Raw genomic sequence first — 25,297 nt, 5'->3', positions numbered from 1 at the left:
CAGAGAGCTCTAAAATGTCGACATTAAAAGTATGTTTTTAGTACATGCCACAACCATGAACAGCTTCATTCCATTACCAAACAGTCATTAAAATATTCATCCAAATTCTATTTGAATAACTTTCATGCCTTGTAAAATCTGAAGAACCGTTTAAATTGATGGGGTAGTAGAATGTTTAAAGAAATAAATTTGCTTTTAAGACCAGCCTTATCAGAATTCGTGAAGGCTATATTGTGGCATAAATGTATATATTATAAATGTTGGGGAAACAAAAAGAAAAAATCATGTAAGAATGGATAACTTCCTGTTGAATATATTACCAGTTTTTTGTTTTGGGATTTTTATTAAAGCAGTCTTTAGTATTGTCTTCTCGTACTTTTCAGCCACATAGTTGAACTCAAATCAGAACATGATCCTCCAACTTTATATTCATTAACAGTAAGGATTCAGACAAATGTGGATTGCCTTGTTTATGCTGTGGCCTCTGCATGTGAACCCTCTGGGTTACTGCTGCAACACGGATTTTCATCTGCTTCCTCATTTGATTAATTAACCCGCTTCGGTCATTGCTTCAGCAGCCCCTGCACAGGCGCCTCTCCGGCCTGGCCCACCAAGTCTCCACTAGAGCCTCTTTCATTTCACCCAGGGAGTCTGGGGAAGGCGCTGGACAGCAGTGTTCATAATTCCTTTGTCTAATTGCATAGGATCAGGGTGATAAACTTGAAAAGGGTGTTTGCATCAAGAGTGGTATCTCAATTTGCCCTGTTAAATTATTTTCTCCTTTCGCTGATAGATAGCATGCCTAATTTTATGAAATGCCATTATGTTCACAGAAAGGAGATGGGAGTGGGGAAGGGTTAACATAAGAGCAAATGCTGCAGCCCATCTCAGCCCCCCACCCAGCCTACATGTCCATTAAGACCAAAATTCTACCTCAGGGCAGAGCTGCCCTTCAATACTGTTCCTTCTGTTGTCTCACCGTGTTGTAGCCCATGGTGATCGCAGGTGCTCTGACACAGAGAGCAGTCCTCTGCCTTCCATGGCACCCCTCCCAGGGGAGGGCGAAGTCCTGGCTGGTCCTTTCCTTTCCTTGACTCACCCAGGGTTGGCAAAAAGGGCAGCTGGTCGGGGAGGGGCAGAGGTGCCGGAGCAAAGAGACTCTGTCAGTCTTTGCAGGGTAAGAGTCCTTAATCTGCAGTCCCTCATCCCCAAGGGGTAGAATTACCTCTTAATCTAATTTACTTTATAACCTAAACTCATTCCTCTGAGAAGGGTTCTATAGGAGTCTTCAGCCTGGCAAAGGGGCCTGTGGGACACAAAGTGTTAAGAACCTCTGGAAGGTGGCACCATTCTTCCCTCCAGCTGAGCAGTAATGGCCATTTCTGAGTGCTCAGCCACTCTCTTTGCCTCCTCCCACCCCAATTCCAGCCAGATACATAGTAAGGAATCAATCAAGACTCATATTTTTAAAATCTCTTTATTATTTATGGAATTTTACACAGCCTGAGGCATTTTTGATTGAGGGCATAAAGAGTGTGTGAAGAGATGAATCTGCATTGCCACTCCCAGCCCATTCTGTAACCCCTGCCACTGCGGCTGTTCATTTCAGAGTGGGCTGAGGTTCCACAGAGCAGCTGAAGAGCTGTGAATGGTGGTTAATTGCAGTGATGTTAATTAGCATGTTATAGGAGGTAAGAAGAGCAGATTCACATCTCTCTTTTTACTGCTTCAAACAAATGATCTAGATCTTTGCTACATAAGCCACTGGCCACATGTGGCTATTTAAACGGAAATTAATAACAATTAAAGAAAAATTAAAGATCAGTTCCTCAGTCACACTAGTTACATTTCCAGTGCTTGATAGCCACACGTGGCTAGTGGCTGCCATACTGGAGAGCATGGATACAGTACATTTCCATCACCGCAAATATCCACGGACAGTATGCTGCTAGTTCTCTACCTCGCTCACCTGCTGACTTCAGAGCCTAGCCTGGGCCTGTCCTTCTGGCTTCCTTCTTCCCCCGCCCCCCACCCCACCCCCTTTGTCTCCCATCCTCATGCCTCTCCCCATCTCCCTCACCCCACCAATATCCTTGTCATGGAAAGGTGTGTGTGACAGGGTTCCTACTGTGAGTTCAGCTCCACCGTTTTGAAGTGGTTCAGCATATTAACTACCTACCTCCCTGCGATGCCCTGCGAAGTAGGAAGGACAGGCATATCCTTTTCTATTTTTTTGGTAACCAGTGGGGAAACAGGCTCAGAGAGCAGTGATAAGTAACTAACTTGTCCAAGGTTGCACGTGGACAAAAGCCATCTTCTGATTTCTGGTACAGGCTTTTTTCTCATGGTTTGTGCTTTGTAAATGTTTAGGGCAGTCATGGTCTTAATTTTAAAGATACTATGTTCAACATTTCCTGTGTCTCTCAGCAGGGTTTCACTGTGGAAGTGCACGGGAGTGCAGCAGGGAGACCTCGCTGACTGTCTCACTCCTCAGCCACAGGCCACCTGGCTTTGTCAGTTTCCTCATCTGGAAAATGCATGGAGGGAGTCATTACAAAATGATGCTAAGATTTCCTCTGGTTCCAATATTCAACATATTTTTTGATTACTTTTTACTCATATGGTTTGATTTATTTCCCAAATGATTCAAGGACCCTTTTCAAAAGGTTCTCCCCTTGCTCTGGAGCGGCCGTCACTGTGGCAGCTACCTACTGACAGTGCAATAGCAGGCTATCTCTAGGGTGACACCTGGAATTGCCTGCCAAGCCCTTGCCATCCAAAGTGTGGTCCTGCCCCAGCAGCGCCAGCGTCTCCCTGGAGCTCATGAGAAATGCAGAATGCCAGGGCTGCTGAATGTGAATCTGCATTTTATCCAAATCCCAGATGATTCGTTTGTATCCCAAAGCTTGAGGAACTGTGATCCAGGCCCTGGGGAAGCAAGAATGAGCACAACTTACCTGAGTAGAACTCGGCCGGAGGGGAATCAAGCAGACATGGGGGACGTGCCCAGCTCCAGACCCTCCAAGCCACACTGGGACATGGCTATCCCCTCAGGGTTTGTCCAGGTGAGTCTGAGCTCCTTCTCTGGGTACAGTCATTCTTTCGGTGTGGAGAACACCTTTGGCTCTGGAGTCTATTTACTCAGGGACTCATTGTCTGCACTCACAGCCTCTTTCCTCCATCTCATTAATACTCAATTGAAGCACTCTGATTTGCAGCAGGCTTTTTACACATACCCTGTGTGTAAGACCTTTAAAATTAGGATTAGAATACTGGTTCTATAGGATACATCTGGAGTTAGGTGGACCTTGGGCCATGTGCTTATAAGTCCCCAAAAGGCTCAAGGGAATGCTGACTACGTTCTGGGAGTCCACAGGAGGCCTAAAGAAACATGAGGGAAGGAAGAACAGGATTTCATCAGATTGGGATTTGGGAAATGGCTGTTTCAAATAGAGGAGAGGACAAGGTGGGATTTAGTGTACAAAGACCCAAGGCGCCGTCCTCAAAGGCACAGAGAGCATCACCATGTCATCCAAGCCCTATGGAGATGGGTGACCGGGATGTTCTGGGGCTGGCACTGGACACCTGCCTGCTCCTGGGAGGGGAAACGGTGATCCATCTGCAGGAGCCCCTGGCCATGGTGGCAGCCAATGGCTGGATGTGAAATTCAAGCTAGACCTGGACGTTCCTAATCTGCCTTACCTCATAGATGGGAAGAACAGGATCGTCCACAATTCTGGACGTCCTGGATCATCCCGCGGCGCTTGCAAGCACGCTTCTTCAGAGTGGTGAGACTGAAGAAGGAAAGGTGCCAGGACACATCAGGGAGGACCAGATGGTGGAATATCACCTGCAGCTGAAGCAGCTCCACCATGACCCTGACCATGAAACATGGAAGCCTCCATACTCGGAACTGCAACCTGGGCAGCTGAAATATTTCTCCTTGTTTCTGAGGAAGTCATGGTTTCCAGGGGGAAAGCTCACCTTTTTGGATATTCTTACCTGTGATGTGTTAGATCAGAACTATATGTTTGAGCTCAAGTGCCTGGATGAGTTCCCAAATCTGAGGACTTCATGCACCACATTGCAGCTTTGGAGGAAAAAGCTACCCCTGTGCAATCTGCCTGTTCTTCGGGATGCCAGTCAGCAGCCAGATGGCCCAGTGGGGACCAAGAGCGTATGCTGAGCAGGACACAGACGCACACTGTGTGTTTCGTTCCATCCTGTCTCTAGGGGCCTGCACTCTATCTTCTCTGCTCTTTTCAATAGCACTTAGGCTAAAAAACAAAACAGAAAAGTCTGAAGCAGAGAGAAATTCAAGATAGAACTCTAAGACCAGGTGGCTTAAACAACAGAAATGTATTTTCTTACAGTTCTGGAGGCTGGAAGTCTAGGATCAAGGTGTCAGGAGGGCTGGTTTCTTCTGAGGCCTCTCTCCTTGGCTTCCAAGCGGCATTTCCTCCCCATGTCCTCACATGCCCTCCCCTCTGCGTGTCTGTACCCTGATTTCTTCTTCTAAGGACACCAGTCATACTGAAGTAGGGCCTACCCTAATGAATTCATTTTAACCCAGTTAGCTCTTTAAAGGTTCTATCTCTAAATATGGTCACATTTTAAGATACTGGGGGTTAGGACTTCAACATGAATTTTGGGGCACATGGCTCAGCCACTCATCTCCACAGTCTCTTCTGAGGAATGAGAGTGGCTCTTTCTGCATGCAGTTGTCACACCCTGTGCCTGTGTCACGTGTCCCTGTGCCTTGAGTGTCCAAGTCAAAAGTAACCATATGGGCTGGACTTCGAGAAGCCACTTGCCCCTCAGGTGTTTTGGATACTGAACCTGACCAATGGGGGCTCTGCAAACCGGGGGTGCCTCCCTGACCCAGTCAGATTCTCCCTCTAGGAAGGGGGACTGCCACATTCTGGGAGCTCCTTTGTCACAGGAAAAGACCAAGTCACTGGCTTTGAGGATGGGTCCTGAGGGAATAAGTGCCATAGTTCTGGACCTGCACGAGGGCAGCTGTGTGTCCCAGCCTTGGCCATGAGAAGCCAGAGAGATGGGCCCGCTGCTGTTTAGTCTCCATGTCCCTCACTACATAGTTCCCTGTGCTAACTGCCTCCTTGCAGCCCAAAAACTCTACTTAGTACAGAAAGACGCATCAAAAATGGACATTCCCAAGGAACACATGGGGAAAGAGGCCATTAAGATGGGCCATTAAGTCATGAGTGACCTCTAGAGACCAATGCTAGGTCTAGGATAAAGGCAGAGTAAGAGCTCAAGTGTCTGTGTCTTTGGGGTCCCCCAGATGCAGACCCTGAGACAAAGATTCATGTGCAAGTAGTTTAATTGGGACCAACAAGGAAATGGAAAAATGAGAAAGTGAAGGAAAAAAAAATCAACACGAGAGGTGGTAATGAGCAGATTGCCACTGAAGACAACTAGGGCTCAGTCCCACTGGGGGCCTGTGGGAGATGGCAACATGTCTCCATGTTCTACCTGGGGCCAGGAAGCTGGGCCGTATATCCTGCAACCTCCACCTGAAACTGGGTGAAGACCATAAACTCCTCAGCCCTAGCCACCTGTCTAATGGGCCCAGCACCCTCCTGCTCACCTCCAGGAAGAGACTTGCAGATGCTGGCAGCAGGAAGCCAGCACAAGGGAAGAGGGAGTGCGCTGGGGCTGTGGGCAGTGGCTGCACTCTGAAGCAAGCTCTGCCTCCTCCCGAGTCATGAAGCAGGAGTTCCAACCACAGCTCTCTCTGCTCAAAGCAGCTGGCTGTTCACTGGGTGAAAAGGACTGCCAATTTCTGAGAGATGCCTTGTGGTCAGACCATCAAGTATCAGATCCTCTGTCACAGACACAAAAAGCTGATTCCTTTTGTTTTACCTTCTACATCTAACTATCCTTCATTTCATGCCCATTCCACACAATTCATCTTACCCTACAGAGGCTGATGAGGTAATTCTTTTATTTTGTAGCTAGTAGAGTTAAAGAAACATGGAGAGATCTGGAAGTAGATACTTAAATAAAATTTCTTTTAATAATTCTTGTGGTTGGACACAGTAGCTCACATTTGTAATCCCAGTGCTTTGGGAGGCCAAGGTGGGAGGACAGCTTGAGGCCAGGAGTTTGAGACCAACCTTGGAAACACAGTGAGATGATATCTCTACACAAAAATAAAAAATAGCTGGGCATGGTGGTGCATGCCTGTGGTCCCAGCTCTTGGGAAGGCTGAGACAGGAGGCTCTTTTGAGCCCAGGAGTTCAAGGCTGCAATGAGCTATGATAGCATCACTGAACTACAGCCTGGGTGTCAGAGTGAGATCCGGTCTCACAAACAAAACAAAACAAAACAAAACAAAACAAAACAAAACAAAAACTTGCAAATCTCTCAGATTAGGGAGCCCAACACTATGCCCAGAAAAACATGTTAACTTATTTTACCTTTTCCCCACATTAGGCAAAAAAGTAATCATTTAATTAAAGCAGTAAGATCAATTGGCTAGTGAAAACTCTTATTTTTTTTTTTTTTTTGTGCACTTTATCATCCTGGGGGGAGAGGGGAGTTGCTCATGTCATCGAAACCATGGAAGGCCCAGGCCCAGGAGAGAGAACAGGCTCTGGAGTGTACCCCTCAGGTGGACCCTCAGCCTACTCCCCCTCAGTTCTCGGGGGACACTCGCTGGCCGGGATGGCCACTCTACACCAGTGGAGGTGCTGGTGTACATACAGGCTTCCCTGAGGATGCCAAGGGGTTGGCCCAGCCCCCACCAACCAGGATGGGACCTGGGCACTGGCTGCCAGAGGAGAACTGGCAGAACCCTGCCCCGTGGAGAAGTCACCCAACTGCCTTCTGCAGAGAGGGAGGGCATCTTTGTCCTCCCCCACCCCTGCCCACTCTTCTGGAATAGGAGAAGACGCCCTGGTAGATCTCACCTGCACTCCCAGAATGCTTTTCTTTGTCAGAACACTGGCTTGATTATAAGATCGGGTGCTTAACTTCTCTGAAACAGGCTCCTCTGCAGAAGGACAGATTGGCTATGATGATCTGATTAGACGATAAGGAGAAGGAGCCCGGCCTAGAAGGTGCCCAATACGTGGCAGCGGTGATGGTCATCGTCTTCAGATGCGAGAGAGGCTGGGGTCAGCGACCTGGGGCTTTCTTTGTATCATTTTATGAAGAAAGGTAAAAATACTACAGGCGAGAACAAGCAACAAAGGGCGGACGGGATTTATCTGCAGCTTTGAATTGATACCTTTAAGTATTGAGCTATTCTTTTGTTAGGACAGAACACGTTATTCCATTAGAAGGGAACATTTTGGGGTGGTGGAAGTCTTCCACGTCCTGCGTGGGGTGACAGTTACACGCATGTCACATCAGCAACCTGAGGAGGGAGGGGAGAAGGGCCGGGCTGGATACCTTCAGCCTCTTCATCGCACTCCAGGCACCAAGTGCAAGGGCAGGGAGTTTTCATTATTTAGGGAATGCAGCCCTGGTGTAGAGGACACCTCGCGGGGACATCTCGAATCCCGCAGGTGTCTGAGCTGCGCTCCGCGCCCCAGCCGGGAAGCCTTTTCTTATCCAACCGCGCCGCCCCGCGGAAAGCCTGGGTACTGCAGACGCCCTCACCGGCCCACCGACAGCTGGTTTTGAAGCGGGGGCTTAGGAAAGTAAAGGGGTCAGTGTTTGGAGCCACGATGCCTTTGATCTGAGGCGGTTGCACCCAATAATCAACGAATCAAGCTGGAACTGCAGGCCCTACTTTTGTTGGGGGGAGGACCTTGAGGAATGTCACCCCCTTGTCCCCTACCCGCTGCCCCACGCCCAGCCTCTCAGAAAGGCACCAGGCGTGAGTAGAGTGCGAGGCGTCTACATCCTCGTGTCCTTTCCATTCCCGGACACCTTTGCACCCTAGCCGAGGTCTCAGCACGGAGTGAGGGTTGCCCGGGGTGCTCTGCTGGGTGGGTGCGTTCTGGCCTCCCGGGCCCGGACCTCACGGTCCGGGTCGGCTCAGCGTCTCCCCCTGGCGTCTGGACTGTGCGCCTGCTCCGCTTCCAGGCGGCGAACGGCAGGAGCCGGGGGTCCGGCGGGACCCGGATCCAGGGCGGGCGGAAGGCGAGGGTCTCTCCTTCCCAGAACCCCTGCCCCGCAAACCTGCACCCAAACCGGGTCCCTCCTCCGCATCGCTGCCGCCCTCCCCAGGCCGCCTCCCCACGTGGGCACCCACCCTCCGGGCCCTCGCAGCACCGCCGTCCCCGCGTCCACCTGCGCGGCCGACGCCGCCAGGGGCCCTGAGATCGCGGAGACCGCGCGCCCTGGCGCCTGGTGGGGCCCTCCCAGTGGCCAGAGCTCTCCTGGACCAGTCGGCTGTGGTCTGTGCCCAAACACGATGGAAACCGAGGCTGGGACGGGCGGTGGTACGCACGTGGAGAAGAGGCATGGCGGGAAAACCACAGCTGAAGACAGGTCCACTCGCACCTCCCAGGCAGCCGCGCACCCGCCGCCGTCTGACTCGCGGGTCTCCCTAAGGTTCCGAGTCGCCGCCGCCTCCTGGCACCACTCACCGGGCTCCGACCCGGGCCGCCAGTCCGCTGATGCGCAGCTGCCTCCCGGCGGCTCCCGGGCTCGGCCAGGACCCGGCCCGGACCCGCGCGCAGAGACGCTCGGGAACGCGCGTCTTGGGCGCCTCCTGGCGGCGGCAGCACGCGGCACACGCATGGTTCTGCGGCCCGAGGGGGCGCGTGGAGCTCAGGCGGGATCGGCGCGCGGGCCTGGGCTGCGGGCCCGCATTTCCCCGCTTGCTCGGATGGCGGCGCTGAGGCCTATTCCCCTCTTTATTAATAACGATGCCTCGGGAGGAAAAAAATAGAGCCTTTAAAAATCAGAGTGCGAGAGAGGAGAGAGAGAGAGAGAGAGAGAGAGTGTGTGTGTGTGTGTGTGTGTGTGTGTGTGTGTGTTTGTGTGTCTTGGGGCGTTGGTGAAAGCAATAAAACTCAGATCGCTTCCTTGGCTAGATAGCGGCGGCTATAATGCGCCGGGAGGATCAGGGGTTTATTTGCAGATCCTGGATAAAAGATGATATATCGACACGGTTTAGAGTGTCACTGCGCCTAGCCTCTCAGGAAGCCACAAGTACATATTTCCTGAAATACCGCCCAGCACAGTATCTAATCCGCCCGCCACTTAACACCGGGAGGGGAACTTCGGCACCGCACAAGCGCGCTCCCGGCTTCCTGGTTCTGGGTGGGGAGAGCCCAGCCGGGAAGGATCTGGTGCGCCTAGACGCCCCCTCCCCTGGCCTTTGTCTTCAGTCCAAGTAATCACTTAGCGATGGGCCTTAATAAATACGTCTGAGAACTGTCCTTATGCTTGGTAAATATTGGATTAGCTTTTCAATGACCAGGCTCTTGAAAAGGCTCGAGAAATCCACACCAGGTCTCAACTAAGCCCAACAGTCAATAGGTAAGGAAATAAGTTATTTCCCTATCTGAGGTGGGGAATGTTGAGAAGGGGGGCTTCTACTCTTACTAAATTATCTGATTCTACTAAATATGATCGTTGTACTAAATAGGAAAGGGGGCGCATCCAAGTTTCCCATTAGTCGGAATTTCCACCAACTCAGTTCTGCTCATTACGGGCTGAGTGACTTTGTGGGGAACTTATCTGGGTTCCATTTTTTATTTCCACAGAGCTCAGCATAAACTATTTTTGTTTAGTACATATGGTTTATTTGGGGACTGCTTATGGGAGTTTTGACCTGGCAATTGCAGGGGAGAAGGCATGACCCAAATTATTTCCGACTGCCTCGCGCCAATTTGGACCGCTTAGAGGAGGCAAAAAATGGGCAAATTCCTTGGAAGCCCTGCTGTGTCTCCCTGGTACTGAATTTTGTAAGCACGCAATACAGGAGACATTGCAAATTAGAGGAAGTATCTCCCTCCTCCAAACTGGGGAGAGACGCTGTTGGAAGAAGTTTCTGAAGTGGTTTCCGATCGCACCAAGAGGCCAGTGGGATGGATCCCCGCGCGTAATTCAAATGAACGCGCGCGTCTTTAGCTCTTCGGGGTTGGTAACCAAGTGGCCCAGCAGGGCGCAAGTCGCCTTGGAACCGGCTGCAGCCCAAGTCTAGCTGGGACCGGGACTGAGCGGCACCCTTGTCCTCTCAGAACCTTTGTCGCGGTGAGTGGAAGGGCGGCTCCGCGCGCTGTCGCTTCGGGGCCTGTCGGTTGCGAAATCAGGGGGGTGGATTTTCATCTACCCAGGAGCCGCTAAGCCCGTAGGGGACCAAGCATCACCCAGGCCCTGGGTACCCTGAGTTGCCTCCTGAGTCCCAGGACGGTCCGATGGTGCAGAGCTCCCAGGCAGAAGTTAGTTTCCTGATACACACACAGGAGTGAGCAAAGTGCGCATAAGTGAGCCCAAACCCTGAAGGCGCAGGTTCGCGGACTCCCGTCCCAGCGTTAGAGTCAAGGAGACAGAAGAGAGGAAGGAGAGAAGTGAGGAAGAGAGAGAGATTATGAGAGAAAGAGATTATGAAAGTAGAGAAAGAGATTATGAGAGCGAGATTATGAGAGGAGAGAAAAAGAGAGATTTTGAGAGAGAGAGACAGAATGAGAGAGATCCAGCTTTCAGTGTCACGGGGCCTAGGCGGGGCAAGCGCCCTCCGAAGCCATCAAAGACAGGGGTGGCTTTTTCTCCCCTCCTCCAGCCTCCTCCCCAATAGATATAGCACGAATTTTTAATGCGTCTTCCTTTCACAGACAACAATACAGGGTTTGAAAGCCGGACACAATTTAGGTTTTGTGCGGGTCCCTCCTCGCGCTCCCTCGGTCCAGCTGGCCATATGGAATCCAGCATGGAGCCCGCGGATGACAAAGGGACCCAGTGACAAGCCCAACAAAACCCCAAGGAGACTTCTGCCTGACTCCGGGATTCACTGCCCGCGATAAGCGCGCTGAATGGTGCAGGGTGGGGCGGGGGGTGGGGGGCGGGCCCCTTCTCCTTCTTCCCCTCTCTCTGTCCCCGCGATCCTTTCTCTGTCCCTTTTTAATATGCACGCCTCTAACATCTCCGGCTCCCAGCTTTCCCATTGTGAGGTTTTGTACCGCCCGCTGTAGATTGGGCGAAGATAGACTGCTGAAGCGGACCCCGCGCCGGGTGTGCTCCCAGGGCGCTGGGGTTAGGGCCACACAGGGCTCCACAGGCGCTTTTATTGACTCCATGGGGACCCGAGGACAGAGAGAGGCGGGCGCCGGGCCCACCTCCCGGGCTCCCGGACGGCCGCAGGAGCGCACACCCAGATTGCAGACCCGCGGTCCTGGCCACCGCTCCAAATGTGTCCTCAATGGGCAAGTGGTGGAAGCCTGCCAGGGTGAGGACCTTCCACGCTTTCCCCTTCCTCTCTGGAAACCTGAGGGTCTCTTGTGATCATTCTCACCCTGGAAACCCTGGGGCGTGGAAGAGTCAAAATGGCCTCAGGCCTTCTGACAGCTCCGCTCCAAGAGACTTGAAACCCTCACCTTTCCTCCCAGAGGATTTTGGGACTAGGGGAAGTTGTAAGTGGATGTTGAGTGGTTAGTACCAGGGCACGTTGGGCATTCAATTATTGCACAACAAACTATTTGGGAGAAATTCGTTGGCCTTTAAAAACAGTAAGACATAAGCCCCAAACATTGCCAAGCTAGTGTGGAGAACAAAGGGAGACCTTTTAGCATTTAGAAAAACTGCCCTTTCCCGGAGGATGAGCCTGGAGATGGGAAAGGACCTTTACTGGGGTGTTAGAAAGACTTCCGAGCCCTCAATTATCCAGGGGCGGTGTGGAACGTGGGAATAAAGTGTCATCGCGTCCCTGCGCTGCTGCGCTGAGTGCTATCGACGCACAGATTTGGTCGCACGGATAATCATGTTTGCTTTAGATATTGAATTAAACCTGATCATCAACTAGAGGGAGCGAGAAAGTCAGCTGGGACCGCTCCTTTTGCCCGGCCTCCTCACTGCCACCCCACCCCCCAGCCTTGGTGGTGCAGCTTCAGAGAGAACAGAGATACAATTTCTAAATGCGCCGACTTTCAGTCCCCCAGCGTCTCGCAGCACCCGCTGGGCTCTGAGCTACAGAGCCCCAAGTAATTTTAGAAACCCCCGAGATAGAGGAGAAAGGCTCATCCTCCAATTCGCCAGGCTTCCTAAGACGCTCCCCCGCGTGGCCAAGTGTGCGCCAGCATCCGCCAAGGAGATCTGCCCCCAGCAACAAGGGTGGGACGGAATCAGTTCCCCGCCGGAAAGATGGATGCGCCCTTCCCGGGCGAGCCCGGGGCTGTGTGCCCACTTCCCGTCCCGGGCGCTCACCCCACCCCCAAACCTCTACTTCCTAGCAATCCACTCAGTCCCACGCTCAAGGGCTGACTTGGGGGGACCGCACACCGCCGAACGCTGGAGGGGAGGTGGCCCGGGATCCAGTCCCCGGAGAGAGGCCTGGAAGGCTGGAAAGGATGGGAGCGGAAGGGAAGGGGGAGGCACGGTTTGCTGGGATTGCCAAAGACTCTCGCTCCCTGGCTTCCTGGGGCCAAAGATCCTAGAGAGGGCTGCAGTATCCCCTCCCTCCCCCGAGCCCAGGACCCCGCGTACTCCCCCCACGCCCCCTAAGCCAAAGCCTAGCGCGCCCTGACCGCTCCCACCCCCAGCCTTAGCGGTCTCCTAGGTCAGCACCAGCCCGCAGATTTTGAAAAGGGGTGGGGAGTGGGGAGAAGGCAGCCAGTCTTAACCTCAGACCCCCACCCACCCACTTTCTTAGCGTGAGGCAAGTCAAATGCAACAAAGTGAAAGTCATCGAGTGTAGTGGCTTCAACAGCTTCTCCGGCTGAAGGAGCCACTCGTAGATTTGGGCCAGCGAGGGGGGTTTGCTCTCCTCGCCTTTGCGGCTCCCGAAGTCACTTTTCCTCCCGCAGCCGGACGCTGCCGCCCGGGGTTCAGACAGCGCGCGAGACCCGGGGAGAGGCCGGGGAGGGTGGGCGACCCTGGGCTTCCGGCCGACCGCTCGCAGGCCGGAGGCCGAGCGTTCCCGTCACCGCCCCAATCCTAGGCGCGGGGTGTAGCCTGTGGTCGGAGGGGCCTGCACCGGGAGCCCCGCTGGCCCCAGGGCCCCGGTGCCCCCGGCCTCCCCGCCCGAGAAGAACCGCCTGTGGGAGCCCCGCGGGCGTCCGGGCCCGGCTCCCAGGCCCAGGCCTCTGGCCCGGCGCAGTAAGACAAACGGGAGGGCAGGGATTTTTTCTTTTTTTCTTTTTTAAACACAGGATTTTTATTAAAATTCTTATTTAAAAAATCGAAAGCTTTCTGCGCCCGGCGCTCTTGGGGAACCGCGCCGAATAGCGGAGCTCCAAGTTCGGGGCTCAAGGCCCGGAGGACAGGGCAGAGGGTTTTCTGCCTACAGGGTTTTCTTTTCCTTATTTGAGAAATGTTTGCACAATAAAATAAAAAGAGAAAGGAAGAAAGCAGGGGAAAACGCAAAAAAACAAAAACAAACAAACAAACAAACAAACAAAAAACAAAAAAACCCACCAAACCCAAACAAACCACAAAGAAAGGAGTTGGACCCAGACGGGAAACAGGCCCATCCTGAAGGTCATTTTGGCAACAATCACCACCGATATTTACAACGAAAAGCGAAATCTGCCACCAGTTGTCAGAACGTTTACATGGCCATAAATATTTAGCATTTTCTTATTTTTTTAAAAAAAGGAAGAAATTCTCCATATTTTTAAAGTGTTCTCCACTTGCTTTAGAAGAAGACGGCTGACAATATCGCTACTCACACAAACATATTTTACAAAATTCACGAAAGCAGGGGTGGGGGGTCTGTCTTTTTCTCGTTTTCAAGTGACGACATTAACGCTGGGACGGTTTGGTCCCCCCGGGGAGAGGCAAAGAAGCGAAGCTGCGCAAACATTCTGTAAACACGGCGTAGAGTTCCGCCCTCTCCAAAGGTTCAGCAGGAGAGGCATGGGCAGAGCTGGGTGGGTGTAATCTGCTACTCCAAGGAGACGCAGGCCACCTCCCAGCGCCTCCCTAGTGGAGCCCAGAGTCAACTCGACTCCATAATAATAATTATAATAATAATAATAATAATAACCACCATAAGGACCCAGGCCTCCTCGCCGCCACCGCCGCCGGGCTGGGGCCTGGGCCTGGGGCCGCGAGTCTCGTTGGGGCGGCGCTCACCAAGTCCACTGCTGGGCCTGGACCAGGGGGTGTGCTGTCGGGTACTGGGGGGTGCTGGCCGAGCTGTACTGGGCGTTGTACTGCATGTGCTGCAGCGACTGCGCACTGTAGGCCGAAAAGGGAATGCCCGCCTGGAAGGTGGCGGCTGCCAGGTCCTGGGCTTTGAGCGCGTGGCACGGTTTGCCGTCCCTGACCAAGACGGGCACGGCCACCCGGCGCGGCGAGGGCAGGGGCGTCACCTCCATACCTTTCTCGGCCCGGGCGCGCTTCATCTTGTAGCGGTGGTTCTGGAACCAGATCTTGACCTGCGTGGGCGTGAGGCGGATGAGGCTAGCCAGGTGCTCGCGCTCGGGCGCCGACAGGTACCGCTGCTGCCGAAACCGCCGCTCCAGCTCGTAGGTCTGCGCCTTGGAGAAAAGCACCCGCCGCTTCCGCTTCTTGCCGGCGTCCCCCCCGCCGCCCGGGGTCTCCTTGTCATTGTCCGGTGACTCGTCAGCCGAGGGCTCCGGGGACTTGGAGCTTGAGTCCTGAGGGGGCGCGCCCGCAGCCAGACCGTGCACTGGGGGGAGGGGGAGAGAGAAGCGCTTCAGGCGTCTGGAGGCCGCGCGCAGCCTGCACCAGACTCGGAGCACTCTGGATCCTCCGTGCGACCCTGGACCTCCGCGCCTGGCAGCCCAGTCCCGCTGCCTTTACCATGACCCCTGCCTTGCTCTACGCCTGACGAAGACGTCGGGGCCTCCCAGGGTAAAGAGGGAAATCCGCAGGAGTGGGGGCTAGGGGCTCGCGTTTCAAGGGGCTCACATAGTGTGGGTGAGAATTTGGTGGGGGGGGAGTGGCACTGAAGATCATCGCAGGTTAAGGGCTCCGGCGCCCTTAAGCGGTTTCCTCTCTGGCGAGACGTGGGCAGATTTTTAAAAGAAAAACCCCACAATCCCAGCATTGATCGGCTCGGCCATTTAAGGCAGGTTTTTGGGGGCTTTCGTTTCTGCTTTCGGGCCTTCTAGACACCCCCTGCACCGCACAAAGCGTCCTCTGTGATCGCGCAGGGGGCAGGGTGAGCTATTTATACCCGGGCCACCCGAAGCCTCCCCACCCTCCACCCGTACCCGGACGAGGCTCGCTGGCTACCTACAGGGCTCCAGGCCAGTCCCTCCCAGCGGCCGGAGTCCGGGGGCTGCAGCTGGAGCCATCAGTCCCGGTTGACATCATATACCAGCCCCTGGGAGGTATAGCCCTTCTCCCTCTTTCTCCTTAATTTCTCGCACTGAAAAAAATTTTGGAGACCAAGTTCTTTCCCGGAACTAAGGGGGCTTGAAGAGGAGGGCAGAGGACAACCTATACAAGTGTTAAAAATCTTTCTACGGATCCTAGTGAGGGGGTCCGGGCTTACATGGGCCATTCCCCTTTCACTCCCAGCGTCCATCCCGGGCTGCGGCCGCAGGAATGGAGGGGACCACGGCCTCAGCAGCCAAGTTTTGCTACTTACGGGAGTACTGAAGGCCCTCGGTGCTGGCCAGCCAGCGCGTGTACGGGTTGTCGCTGCTGTCGTAGAAGGGGTTCTTCAGGGGCAGGCTCTGCACCGCGTCCAGGGCGCCCTGCCCCAGCGGCCCGGCCCTCTTGGCTGGCTCGGGCCCCTCGTTCTCTTCCTCCGGCCCTTCGGCCACAGAGTCCTCCTCATCGTTGGTGTCCGGCAGGTCTAAGATGTCCTTGACCGAAAACCCCGTCTTTGTGTTGGTCAGCGACATGGTTCGAGACCCCAAAATTTATGTCGCAAAGTTGTAGCTTCACTTGGTCAATTCGTGGCGCTCCTCTGCCCCGGCGGGCGGGGGAGGGGGGAGTTGGGGGGAGGGACTGGGGGAGGGGAGGGGGAAATTGGCTTTAATTATTGGGATAATTATTATTTTTAAAAAGAGAAAGAAACTGGGGATGGGGAGGAAAAAAATGAAGCCCAACACAGTGCCTCTCTGTCTTCTTTGAAAGCACGCGGAAATGGACTCAGGGAGCCGGGCGGCCTGCGCGCGGAGCGCCGCGGGCCCCGGCCTTAGTTTCTAACTCCAGGAGGGGTGCCAAGGCGGCGTCAGCTCGGGCTCCGGCGGCCGCTCGGCGCGCGGTGGCGGCTGGTGGCGAGGAAAAAATGGGCCATTGCCCGAGCGATCAGTCCATATAAGGCTGGGCTCCACTCACGAACCTGGGGAGGGGGGGAGAGGGGGAGAAAGAGAGGGAGGGAGGGAAAGAAAGAGGGAGGGAGGGGGAGCGAGAGAGGGAGCGGGAGAAGGGTGGAAAAAAGGGGGAAGAGACATTAAAAACGCAAAGGTTGGCCACGTGTGGGCGGGTCTTGGGAGTCAAGTGGATGAAGACAGTATTTGCAGATGTGAAATTGTGGGTTTTGGGGAGCTCCGCGCTCCCAGCCAACGGCCCTCTAGAGCAAGATGAGAGGTGTAACGTGTCAATTAATTGCAAAGACGGGGCGAGCCTTTTTTTTTAAACCCAGTATTTACATACAAAGGGCCACCGCGTCGCTCGCGAGTCCACACACTTGAAAGGGCCGTTTTAACAAATTGCATCTTAAAAAAGGTGGGGGTGGGGAGGAGGAGGAGAGAAAACAAAACAGAAACCAGGAGGAGGAAAAAAATCCTCTTTAACATTCACGGGTTCCTACCTCCCTGCCCCCGCGCGCCCACCCCCGGCAAGCCGGAAAATTGGCGATTTGTGGCGCCTTTGGAAAAGGGGGAGGGGGCGAAGGCCGAGCTGCGGAAATCTCTCCTTTCCATCGCTGGTGGTTCCCTAAACAAGATCCGGTTCAAATGGCAAGAGCCCAACTTCTGTAAGCCTCCTAGGTCAATATTTTGGTTGAGGCTTAAGGATGAGTGCTAGAAATGACAAGGCAAGTAATTGATTCCAGTTAACCGCGAGAGAGCCCGAAACCCAGGAGAGAGCTCCGCTCCGGGCCGGCCAGAGCCACCACCTAGCGACCCGCCCCCTTCCAGCCGCCCTTTATTTGCTAAAGACTCATTTATTTCCTTCACTCCGCCTCCCCCCACCTCCCACCCCCAACCCCCCGCCTCCACCTCTCTGCGGCCAAGGAGGACGCGCAGTTCACTTTCTGCTTTGCGGGCGGTCCCGGGGAGGGCGGGGTAAGAGCGAGGAGCTCCAACTTCGGCTGGGGTCGGACCCTGGCCTTGGTGCCTCTGGGCTCTGCGGGCCTCTTTCCCCGGGTGGAGGAAAGGGCAGACGGCCCTGCTCTTTCCTGCCCTCTATTATCCCTCCCTCTCCGGCCCCCTCCCTCTCCAGCCTCCGGCTAGAGGTGGAGCAGCGGGAAGGCGGCGGGGCGGGATTGCGGGGGTGGGGGTGGGGGTTGTATCTCCAGCCTGGGTGAGGACCCAGAAAGCTGCGAGGGAGGGGGGTCGCTGGGTGGCTCGACGATGCTGCGTTTTCTCCCCAGTTTTCTTCTCCCACTCGAGTTCTTTAGTATGGTCTCCTTTTGGACTCCCTGGGCGCGTTCGGAGTACGCGCTCCACGTTTCCAGGTTAAGTCAGGTTAGTGTGAAGTTTCCAACCACTCTCGGCTCTGGGAACTGAACTTTCCCGGGACTTGCACTTCCTCCTCGGCGCTGGGGTAGGAAAAGACCACGCCGCACTTACCACTCCTTCTAGTTAAAAATTTTTTGGGGGGAGCAGCGGGGTAGATTGGCTACCTGATGTTCGTTCACCCCAGAGGAGTGTCAGGAAGGAGCTTTGTCTGGGGGCGGGGAGGGGTACAGAAGGCCACTCCTGCGGGGGCCAGGTCTAGTCTTCCCACAACCTGGGCTGCCTCCGCGCGGGCCAAGCAGAGCGCGGGCGCCGGGTCCTCCTCGCGCGCAGCTGCCGCGGCCGCCGCCGCGCCCCAGCTGCCCCCGGGTTGCCAGCGCCGGGTGAGGGCACCTCTCCCCGAGCCGCTCGGCGGCTTTCTGCAGCCCTCGCTGCCTCGCCCCCAGTATGTGACGTGGGTGACAATGGCCCAGGTTAGAGCGAGCCCCTCGTCGGCGCGTCCTGGGTGGTCGGACCCGGGCAAACACAAATACAAACCGATTGCTAAGCTGCGGACAATGAGCGAAATGTAGACAAATGTCCCGCTCCCGTTGGAAGCCTTTGTCCCGGCTCGGTTTTTGCATTTATTTCAGTGGCGAAATAATACATGATTGACGCTCTCTTTCAATGTGTCCTAACTGTTTGGAATAAATCTAAGGTTGTTCCTAGTTGTCATGGCATTCAACCCTTTTCAATGGACTATCTCTTCATTCATTTCTGAATCCCTCCACAATATTAAGGAAACCCCTTCATGTCGACGCTCCCCGATTCCTCTTTCTCCTCCTACTTTTTCTTTTCTCCTTTCTCCCCCTCCTTCCCCCCTTTTTTCCACTGGAAGAAATAGAAACTTGTTTGAATCGTCTTCCTCGAACCCATTACTTTTCGTGCTTTTTTTTTTTTTTTTTTTGCTCGCTTTCCGTCTCTTTCTCAGCCCCCCCCCTCCCCCTCCCTTTCACGTGGGAGCTCGTCGCTCTGCCCCGTCGGAGGAGGGAAGTTGGTTCTCCAGGAGTCGGGGAAGCGCCGAGTTTGGATCCAGGGGCGGGAGTGGGCCTGCCACTGCTATTGTTACTCAGCTGCTAAATACATAACTGGTGAGAAAAAAAGTTCCTCAACCCAAGCGTTGCAGCGAAGACCCTCCTTTTGTTCCTCCTCTTATTCCTCAGTCCTAAGGGGGTGGAGGCTCTCTTGGGGTCCAGGACAGCCACCAGGATGGGGACCCAGAATAGGGCCTGGTTGGGCCAGGCAAATTCTTGGGTCAGGTGGCAAAGGGGTCTTTGGCAGCAAGTGTCGTTTCTGGCATATTCCCAGAGCCATCTTAGGTGGGGGAGTGCCCGCAGAGGCCTCCCAAAGCGTGTTCATTTCTTCAGCTGGGAACCACCTCGCTGAAGTTCCATGTAGTTCCCAACTTCTCTCCCTCTTCCCCAGCATAGTGGGCCTTTCTTCCAAGGATCTAAATCAGCACCGCTGCTATTGATCAAGTCCCCTCCCTTCACCCGTGGGAGCCTGCAAGGTCCGCAGAGCACCTGAGAGAGGACTGCCTTTCTAGGGGAATCCTGGCTTCTGGAATTAATCATGGGGAGGGAGTGCTGCCTTAGGCGCCTAGAGAAGGAGGCCCTTAGCCCAGTTCTCAAAGGTCGGGTTTGCCTTTGCTCCTGCCCCTTAGCCTCAAAGACCAGCCGAATCCTTCTGGGTCTCAGCTTGCGGTGTCCTCCTGCCGGAGCACCTGAGGCGCCCAAGTCCCCTGCCCTCGCAGGACGCCGCCTGGACTCCGGCCCCTCCTACACTTTCACCCCAGCTAGTCTTCCAGTTTTTCTTTCCCCTGGCCTGGGGGCAGCTGGACAGGGAGGGAGAGAACTGGAGAGAGCTTCCGCCTTGCCTCCTCCACGATCGGTGCTGCCGGGTCCACAGCACTCAGCCTCTCCTGGGACCTTGAGACTCCATTTCCCCATCACTTCTCGTCCGTGTGGTTCCCGCGTCCGTTTCCAGAGCGTTAACATTTGCAATTGAAAAGGCGCAGGGAGACCGCTGGGAGGCCGGTAATTGAAGGGGAGAAACTGGGCTTGTTAGTGGAAGATCATAAAATGTAAGTCCCCCAGGAGCGGCCTGTGGACGCCGGGAGGCCTGCGCAGGCCCAGCTGGCGGCCAGGGCAAGTCCGGTGCCCAGAGCACAGTCCAGTGTCTCCTCAATTTCTTGAGCCCGGCTTGCGCCCAAAGAGCCTAGGGGCCAGGCGCCAAACGCACCTTTTCTGTCCCAATTAAACAGGTGATTGCATCCTGAGGACTCCCCAAGAGGCATCCCCGCGAGTATCACAGCTAGGCCTTCTAGAGCCCGGGAGCTTCTGTCCCCTGTCAGCGTCTGCCTGCACCAGTTTCAGCTCCTCGTCTCCCCCACTCGGCATTCTTTAGAAATTCTTTCCAGGTACCATCTTGCACCCAAGCGAGTTCAACGTCCTCCATTCCGTCAAGTTTGGGTTTGAGCTTTGGGCTGAGCTGCCGTGGTCTGGAGACCTCGTAGGCACTCTGCAAGATGCCTCGTTCTGCTGCATACTTGGGGAGGAAGTTGAGGCGGGTGCTGGAAGTTTTGAACCCAGCGTGCCCCGGGCCGGAGGAGATTTGCTTGGTGTCTCCTTAGGGTCCAGAACACCGTGCACCCCTGCTGGGGTAACCTGAACAGCTGGACCCCCCAACTCCATCTTTATTATCAGCATTGGGGCTCCAGGTGCCGTACACATTTCTAGCTCTATTCATTCTTCCTAGGTTGAGAACGGACTCATTGGGAGTCCTAGGCCCGGGGGAAAGGCAGGAGAGGGGAGGAAGAGAACCTGTGCCCCTGGAAGCTAGAGGAGTGACTCGCTCGCTCTGCTGCTCTGGGTTCCGCAACAAATTGAGTTCGGGCTCAGGCGGTTGGAGCGGGCGCGGGGAGGCTGAACAATCGCCGGAGGCCCAGGAGGGGAGGCGAAAGTACACAGGCTAAGTGGCCCCACTCCAGGACAAGTGGCCCTCTAAGTCGGCCCAGTGTTTACCTGTTTACTTTCCCAGGTAGCTCAAACACGAGCGCCTTTTCTGCGCTCCAGGGCACGGGGGCCGCCCAGAGGCACCCTGCTTTCCCGGCTCCTGTCCGCCCACGCCTCAGCTTTACGCCCCCTGTTGTGGGGGTGAGCCCTAAACAACAGCAAACCAGGCAAGAAAGGAGGATACAGGAGAGCAGGCGAGGCCTCGGCACACCCCACGGAGGGGAGCCTTTCTTGTGCCTGTGGAAGAAGTGGGCTCCGTGGACGGCATTCGACCCTCCCCCCATCTCTGTTCTGGGCACCTCTTGGGAGACGGCACTCGGTTCGCATCCTTCCCCGTTCAAGCTGGTGGTGAAAGCTTGCAGTGCAGGTACCTGCCCCCTGTCCTCCAGGGGAGTTAAGGGCAGAAAAAGTCTTCGGGGATGGGGGATGGGGTCTTGGGGACTGCTCTAAAGAGGGGGCGACCTTGAGGAGCCCAAAGCTTCAGCAGCTCTAGGCGGCACACCTCACACTCCCCACCCACAAAAGCGCTTCCAATCATTAAACACACAAGGTCTTTTCCCTTTATTTGGAAACACTAATTTGTTTGACTTCACTTCATTTCTTCGTCTTTTTTTTTGGAATGAAAAAGGGTTGAAAAGAAACTCCTTTCCTGGTACAGTATGTGGCTGAGCTCTCAGGCCCTCGCACATCCCATCTCAGATAACAACCTTCAAGTGGATTAGTTTATTGTCTGGTTAGCGCCAAGGTGCAAGCGTTTGTCTTCATTCACTCCGGAAACAAAGCGCGTTGCACCTTCCTGCTCCAGCAAGGATTAACGGCGCGGACACAAAGGTTTTGTCGGAGGGGGAAGGTTTATTTTATCTTGGGTTGGAGACTCAGAGCGTGGCATGCACTTGAAATCAATGGGGAAGGAAAATGTCACCCAATCTGGTCCCTGAGTGTGGCGATAAAGACGTTCACCTTAAGGATGGCATCTCCAAAACAGCCCCACTTTGGCTTCGCCTTCCAATGCGGGAGCAGGGGCTGCAGGAAGCAGAGGTGTCAGCTCTCACGTCCTGGATGAAAGAAATCGGGGAATGCACCCCAGGAATACTACTCCGTGCTGGGACCTTTGCTAACCAGAATATGAAAATCAGTCCCAGCTCCAATTGCCCTCACCTTCTGCCCCCGGAGAAGGAAAGAGGGTCATAGGAAATCCCTTCTATCTGTGGGGTGGCAGAGTGGAGTCTCTGGGTTGGGGAGGCCTAAAGCTGTGTGAGCCTGCAACTTTGGAGAGGCCAGACCGTGCCCGGCAGATCTCTGGCAGGAGAGACTCACAGCCATTGGACAGGTGGACAAGAAAGTGGGCACTAGTGTGAAAAGAAAGGAAATCTCAGCCAACTTTGGGTTCAAGCCTAAGGTGAGTTTTTTTTTTTCCTTTGGTCCATATTATATTAACTCTTTAAATTGCCCCAGGAAGGGAAGAATGAGTGGATGCCTCCCAGATGGACAATCCTCCCAAGTCAACTAAGAAGGAGTTGGGTAGCTAAGTTCTCCAGGCCTAGAGACTGAGTTCAGATTCTGTGTCTGGGGGAAAATCCCCACCCCGTTCCTACAGAGTGGCGGGAACCCCACTGATGCCACGGACAGAACTGATCCTGGGACCTAGAGCCTGGAGTCTCCCTGCGATTAACTGTGGGTGCAGGAGGAAGGCATCTAGGTGAGCTCCCTTCTCCCTATTCTTTTTCAAGGCGAAATATACAACATTTTCCCAATTAATCTGCCTCCCTCCCACCACAAAAGGGGCAAATATCTCCCGAGGATGTAAATAGTAATAGAAATTAGTATTTGTCTTTCTATTAATCAGCCTCATTGTGTGGGCATAAGACCCTGCGGGCATATGTTAGGACTTTGATAAATGCACTTTAATGAGATCTTTAAAAATGCATCCAATAAAATAAAAGGCGAGGAAAGCCGTTTAACTTTCATGGATGTTAAATTGAACACGAACTGTGGCTCCGGGCACGCTACAAAATGGAACCGGCCTCTCTCCAATATTTTCTTTAAAAACCTAGCTTTAAGCCCCCCTCGGGCCAAACGAGCCTGTCCCAGCCAATCCATTATCACCGGTTTATTGGGGAACCAAATGCCACGTCCCCCTGGGCGAACTCCTTCGCTTTATTCGTTCGCGCTGCTCTAATGATTAAATATGTTACAATGAGATTACGCATCGTCAGTGTTGCCTTCAGGAACGTTCTTTCAGCCAAGCCCGACCTTCCCCGGATGAGGGCGATTTCAATACGGGAGATCTGGGTTTCTCCAGGAAACGCGCGCTGAAAGCACTCTCTTATCTGAATTTACTTCTTAACACGTGACAAAATCATTACCACAAGACTTTGGAAAACAAGCGGCTCTCCTAACGGGTTAGCATTCAACACTTAAAGCTGGGTCGGGCAGGCTGATGTGAAAAGTAGTTGTCGGTGGCGCGGGGAAGGCACGCTCTTAGCTAGAGCTAAGGGCTGGGTCCGGGAAGGACAGGGAATGCACCCTTGGGCCCTCGGGCACAGAGAGGGGGTTCCTAGGGCTCTGTCTCTCTCTCTCCGGTGTGAGCACCAGAGGTTCACAACCTTCCCCTAGACGCAACGTCCCCTTTCCAGCCCCAAGAGCCACTAAAGTCGAGAAGGCGCCAGAGGAGCTCCAAAGAGCCTCCTGGTAGTGTGTGCGTGTGTGCTGTGGGAGGAGGTTGGGGCGGAGGGGGCGCCCCTCGGAGACAAGGACCTCACCGAGGTTCATTTCTGATCCTCTGGCGATCTCTACTGACACAAACGAGAACTGTCCGGAGCCGGCCGCGGCCCAGGCGACACTCGCCTCCCAAACTCCAGTCTTCAGTCGCCTCTCCAGAGACCTCAGTCCACGGCGCGGGCCCTCAGCCCCGGCTCCTCCTGTCTGCGACTCCCACCACTTGCCCTCCTGCTCATCACCACCGTCCCCTCACGTCCCAGTTCCGCCTGAGGAGAAGCCCCTGTCTCCACTGGGCGCCATCTCCAAATTACCTTCGGGACTTCTTCCTCTGTTTCAATCCCCGATCCCGAGCCCCCTGCGACGCACAGGGGGCGACTTACCCGGTGGAGGTGGGTGCAGCGGCCGCCCCTTCCTCACCGCGGCCCCGCCAGCCGAGGCGCAACCGGCCCCGAGCAATCCGGAGGGAGCTAGCCAGGCGCTCCGCGCGCCCGCTCCGCCTCCTACTCCCGGAGCTGCGGCGACAGCCCCGCCGCATTTCAAGGCGCGTCTTTATCTAGTACTCCACCTACCCGGACCCCCCTCGCTCTGCGCCCTTCCCCCACCGCGCGCCCTACCAGGCGGGGCTCAGGGGACCGCAGGCGGGGACCGCCGCGGGTGCCGCGCCCCTCCCTCCTCCTCCACCCCCCAGCCCCGCACCTTCCCAGCCCCTGGGACAATCCCGCTTTCCCTGACCGCACCGGAAAGTGCGCAGCGGCGGGAGCACCTGGCCTCGGCGGCAGGTAAAACTTTTCCTGACTGCAGGCGCTACAGAGGGGCTCTGCCTGTCCTCGAGTGCTCCCCACTCCTGCCGTGATCCGCAAAGTCGGGGAGAACTTCAGAGGCCCCGCACTTGCCCACCTGCTGCGTCCGGACTACGCGGCTTGGGGACTGAGCCGAGTCAGGACCCGGGAGAGCGAGGGGCTCATAACCGGGGTCCGCCGTGAACCCGAGCTCCGGCGCCGCTCGGCGGCGACGACGGTGCCCCGAAACCCCTCTCTGCTGGCAGGCCGCGGTGACCGTGCCCGGAGCGCGTTCCCGCGCCGGGCGGCTGTGGCAGGAGGACCAGACAGTCAGCGCCTGGCAGCGAGGGCGACGCCGGGCTTCCTCCATCGCCACCGCCGGGCTCCGCTGCGCCTCCCGGGCTCCGCCGGGTGCCCCGCGCCACCCCCATCCCGCGTCCACCGGAAACGCGCGCCAGCTGGAGGCTCACCTGGAGCGCGGCTGCGCCGCTGGAGCCTCGGCTGGGCGAGCGCGCAGGTCCCGGCCGTTCTTTATCCCGAGTCGCGGGCGGCTGCGGAGTCGCGGGCGCTCGGGCGGCGGCTCGACGCGGCGGGCGAGCGCTCCCCCTCCCGGCTCCGGGCTCCTGGCTCCAGGCTCCCGGCCCAGCGGCCCCACCCTCCCAGCTCCGGCCCCGCGGCCACCGCGCAGCCCCAGTGGAGGGGGCAGCTCCCCCGCGCCGCGCGCGCTCTGTTTGTTTTCCTTGCCGGACTGACGTGAGTCAAAATATTGGCCATATGTTCAGCGGTAATAAATTGGGTATGAGCGCAAACACACTTGGGCTTCGATGGCTCTTTCAGCTGCCACATGGTCGGCTTTGCGGGGAGGGGGCTTCCACCTCGCCTCGGCCCCCTGCCCCCAAACGCGCCGGTAGATTCCCTCCCTCCAGCGCCCCTCTGAGCTGGAGACCTGGGACCCCAGGTTTCTCCTGACCCTCGCCCCTCCTCCCTCCCCAGCAGTGCCTTG

General features: G+C 55.5%; 1 protein-coding gene across 2 annotated transcripts; it reads right to left on the bottom strand.

Moving 5' to 3' along the window:
- Positions 1–2,052: 2,052 nt before the first annotated feature.
- NKX2-2 (NK2 homeobox 2) lies at positions 2,053–24,939 on the bottom strand. 2 transcript variants are annotated; one of them, XM_032142546.2, is made up of 4 exons: positions 24,765–24,939; positions 15,701–16,402; positions 14,462–14,773; positions 2,053–2,928 (listed from the first exon to the last, which is right to left on the bottom strand). In XM_032142546.2, exons 2-4 carry the CDS (start codon positions 15,957–15,959, stop codon positions 2,822–2,824), a joined length of 678 nt encoding a protein of 225 aa, XP_031998437.1. In that variant the 5' UTR covers positions 15,960–16,402; positions 24,765–24,939; the 3' UTR covers positions 2,053–2,821. The 2 variants fall into 2 exon arrangements, with proteins under 2 accessions (XP_031998437.1, XP_031998433.1); XM_032142542.2 differs by lacking the exon at positions 2,053–2,928 and having other exon boundaries at positions 12,903–14,773.
- Positions 24,940–25,297: the final 358 nt, after the last annotated feature.

The sequence above is a fragment of the Hylobates moloch genome, unplaced genomic scaffold (assembly GCF_009828535.3).
Source record: "Hylobates moloch isolate HMO894 unplaced genomic scaffold, HMol_V3 SCAFFOLD_21, whole genome shotgun sequence".
NCBI classification, from domain to species: domain Eukaryota; kingdom Metazoa; phylum Chordata; class Mammalia; order Primates; family Hylobatidae; genus Hylobates; species Hylobates moloch.
Note: the sequence above shows the minus strand (reverse complement) of the source record. Positions and strands in the feature narration are given on the sequence as shown.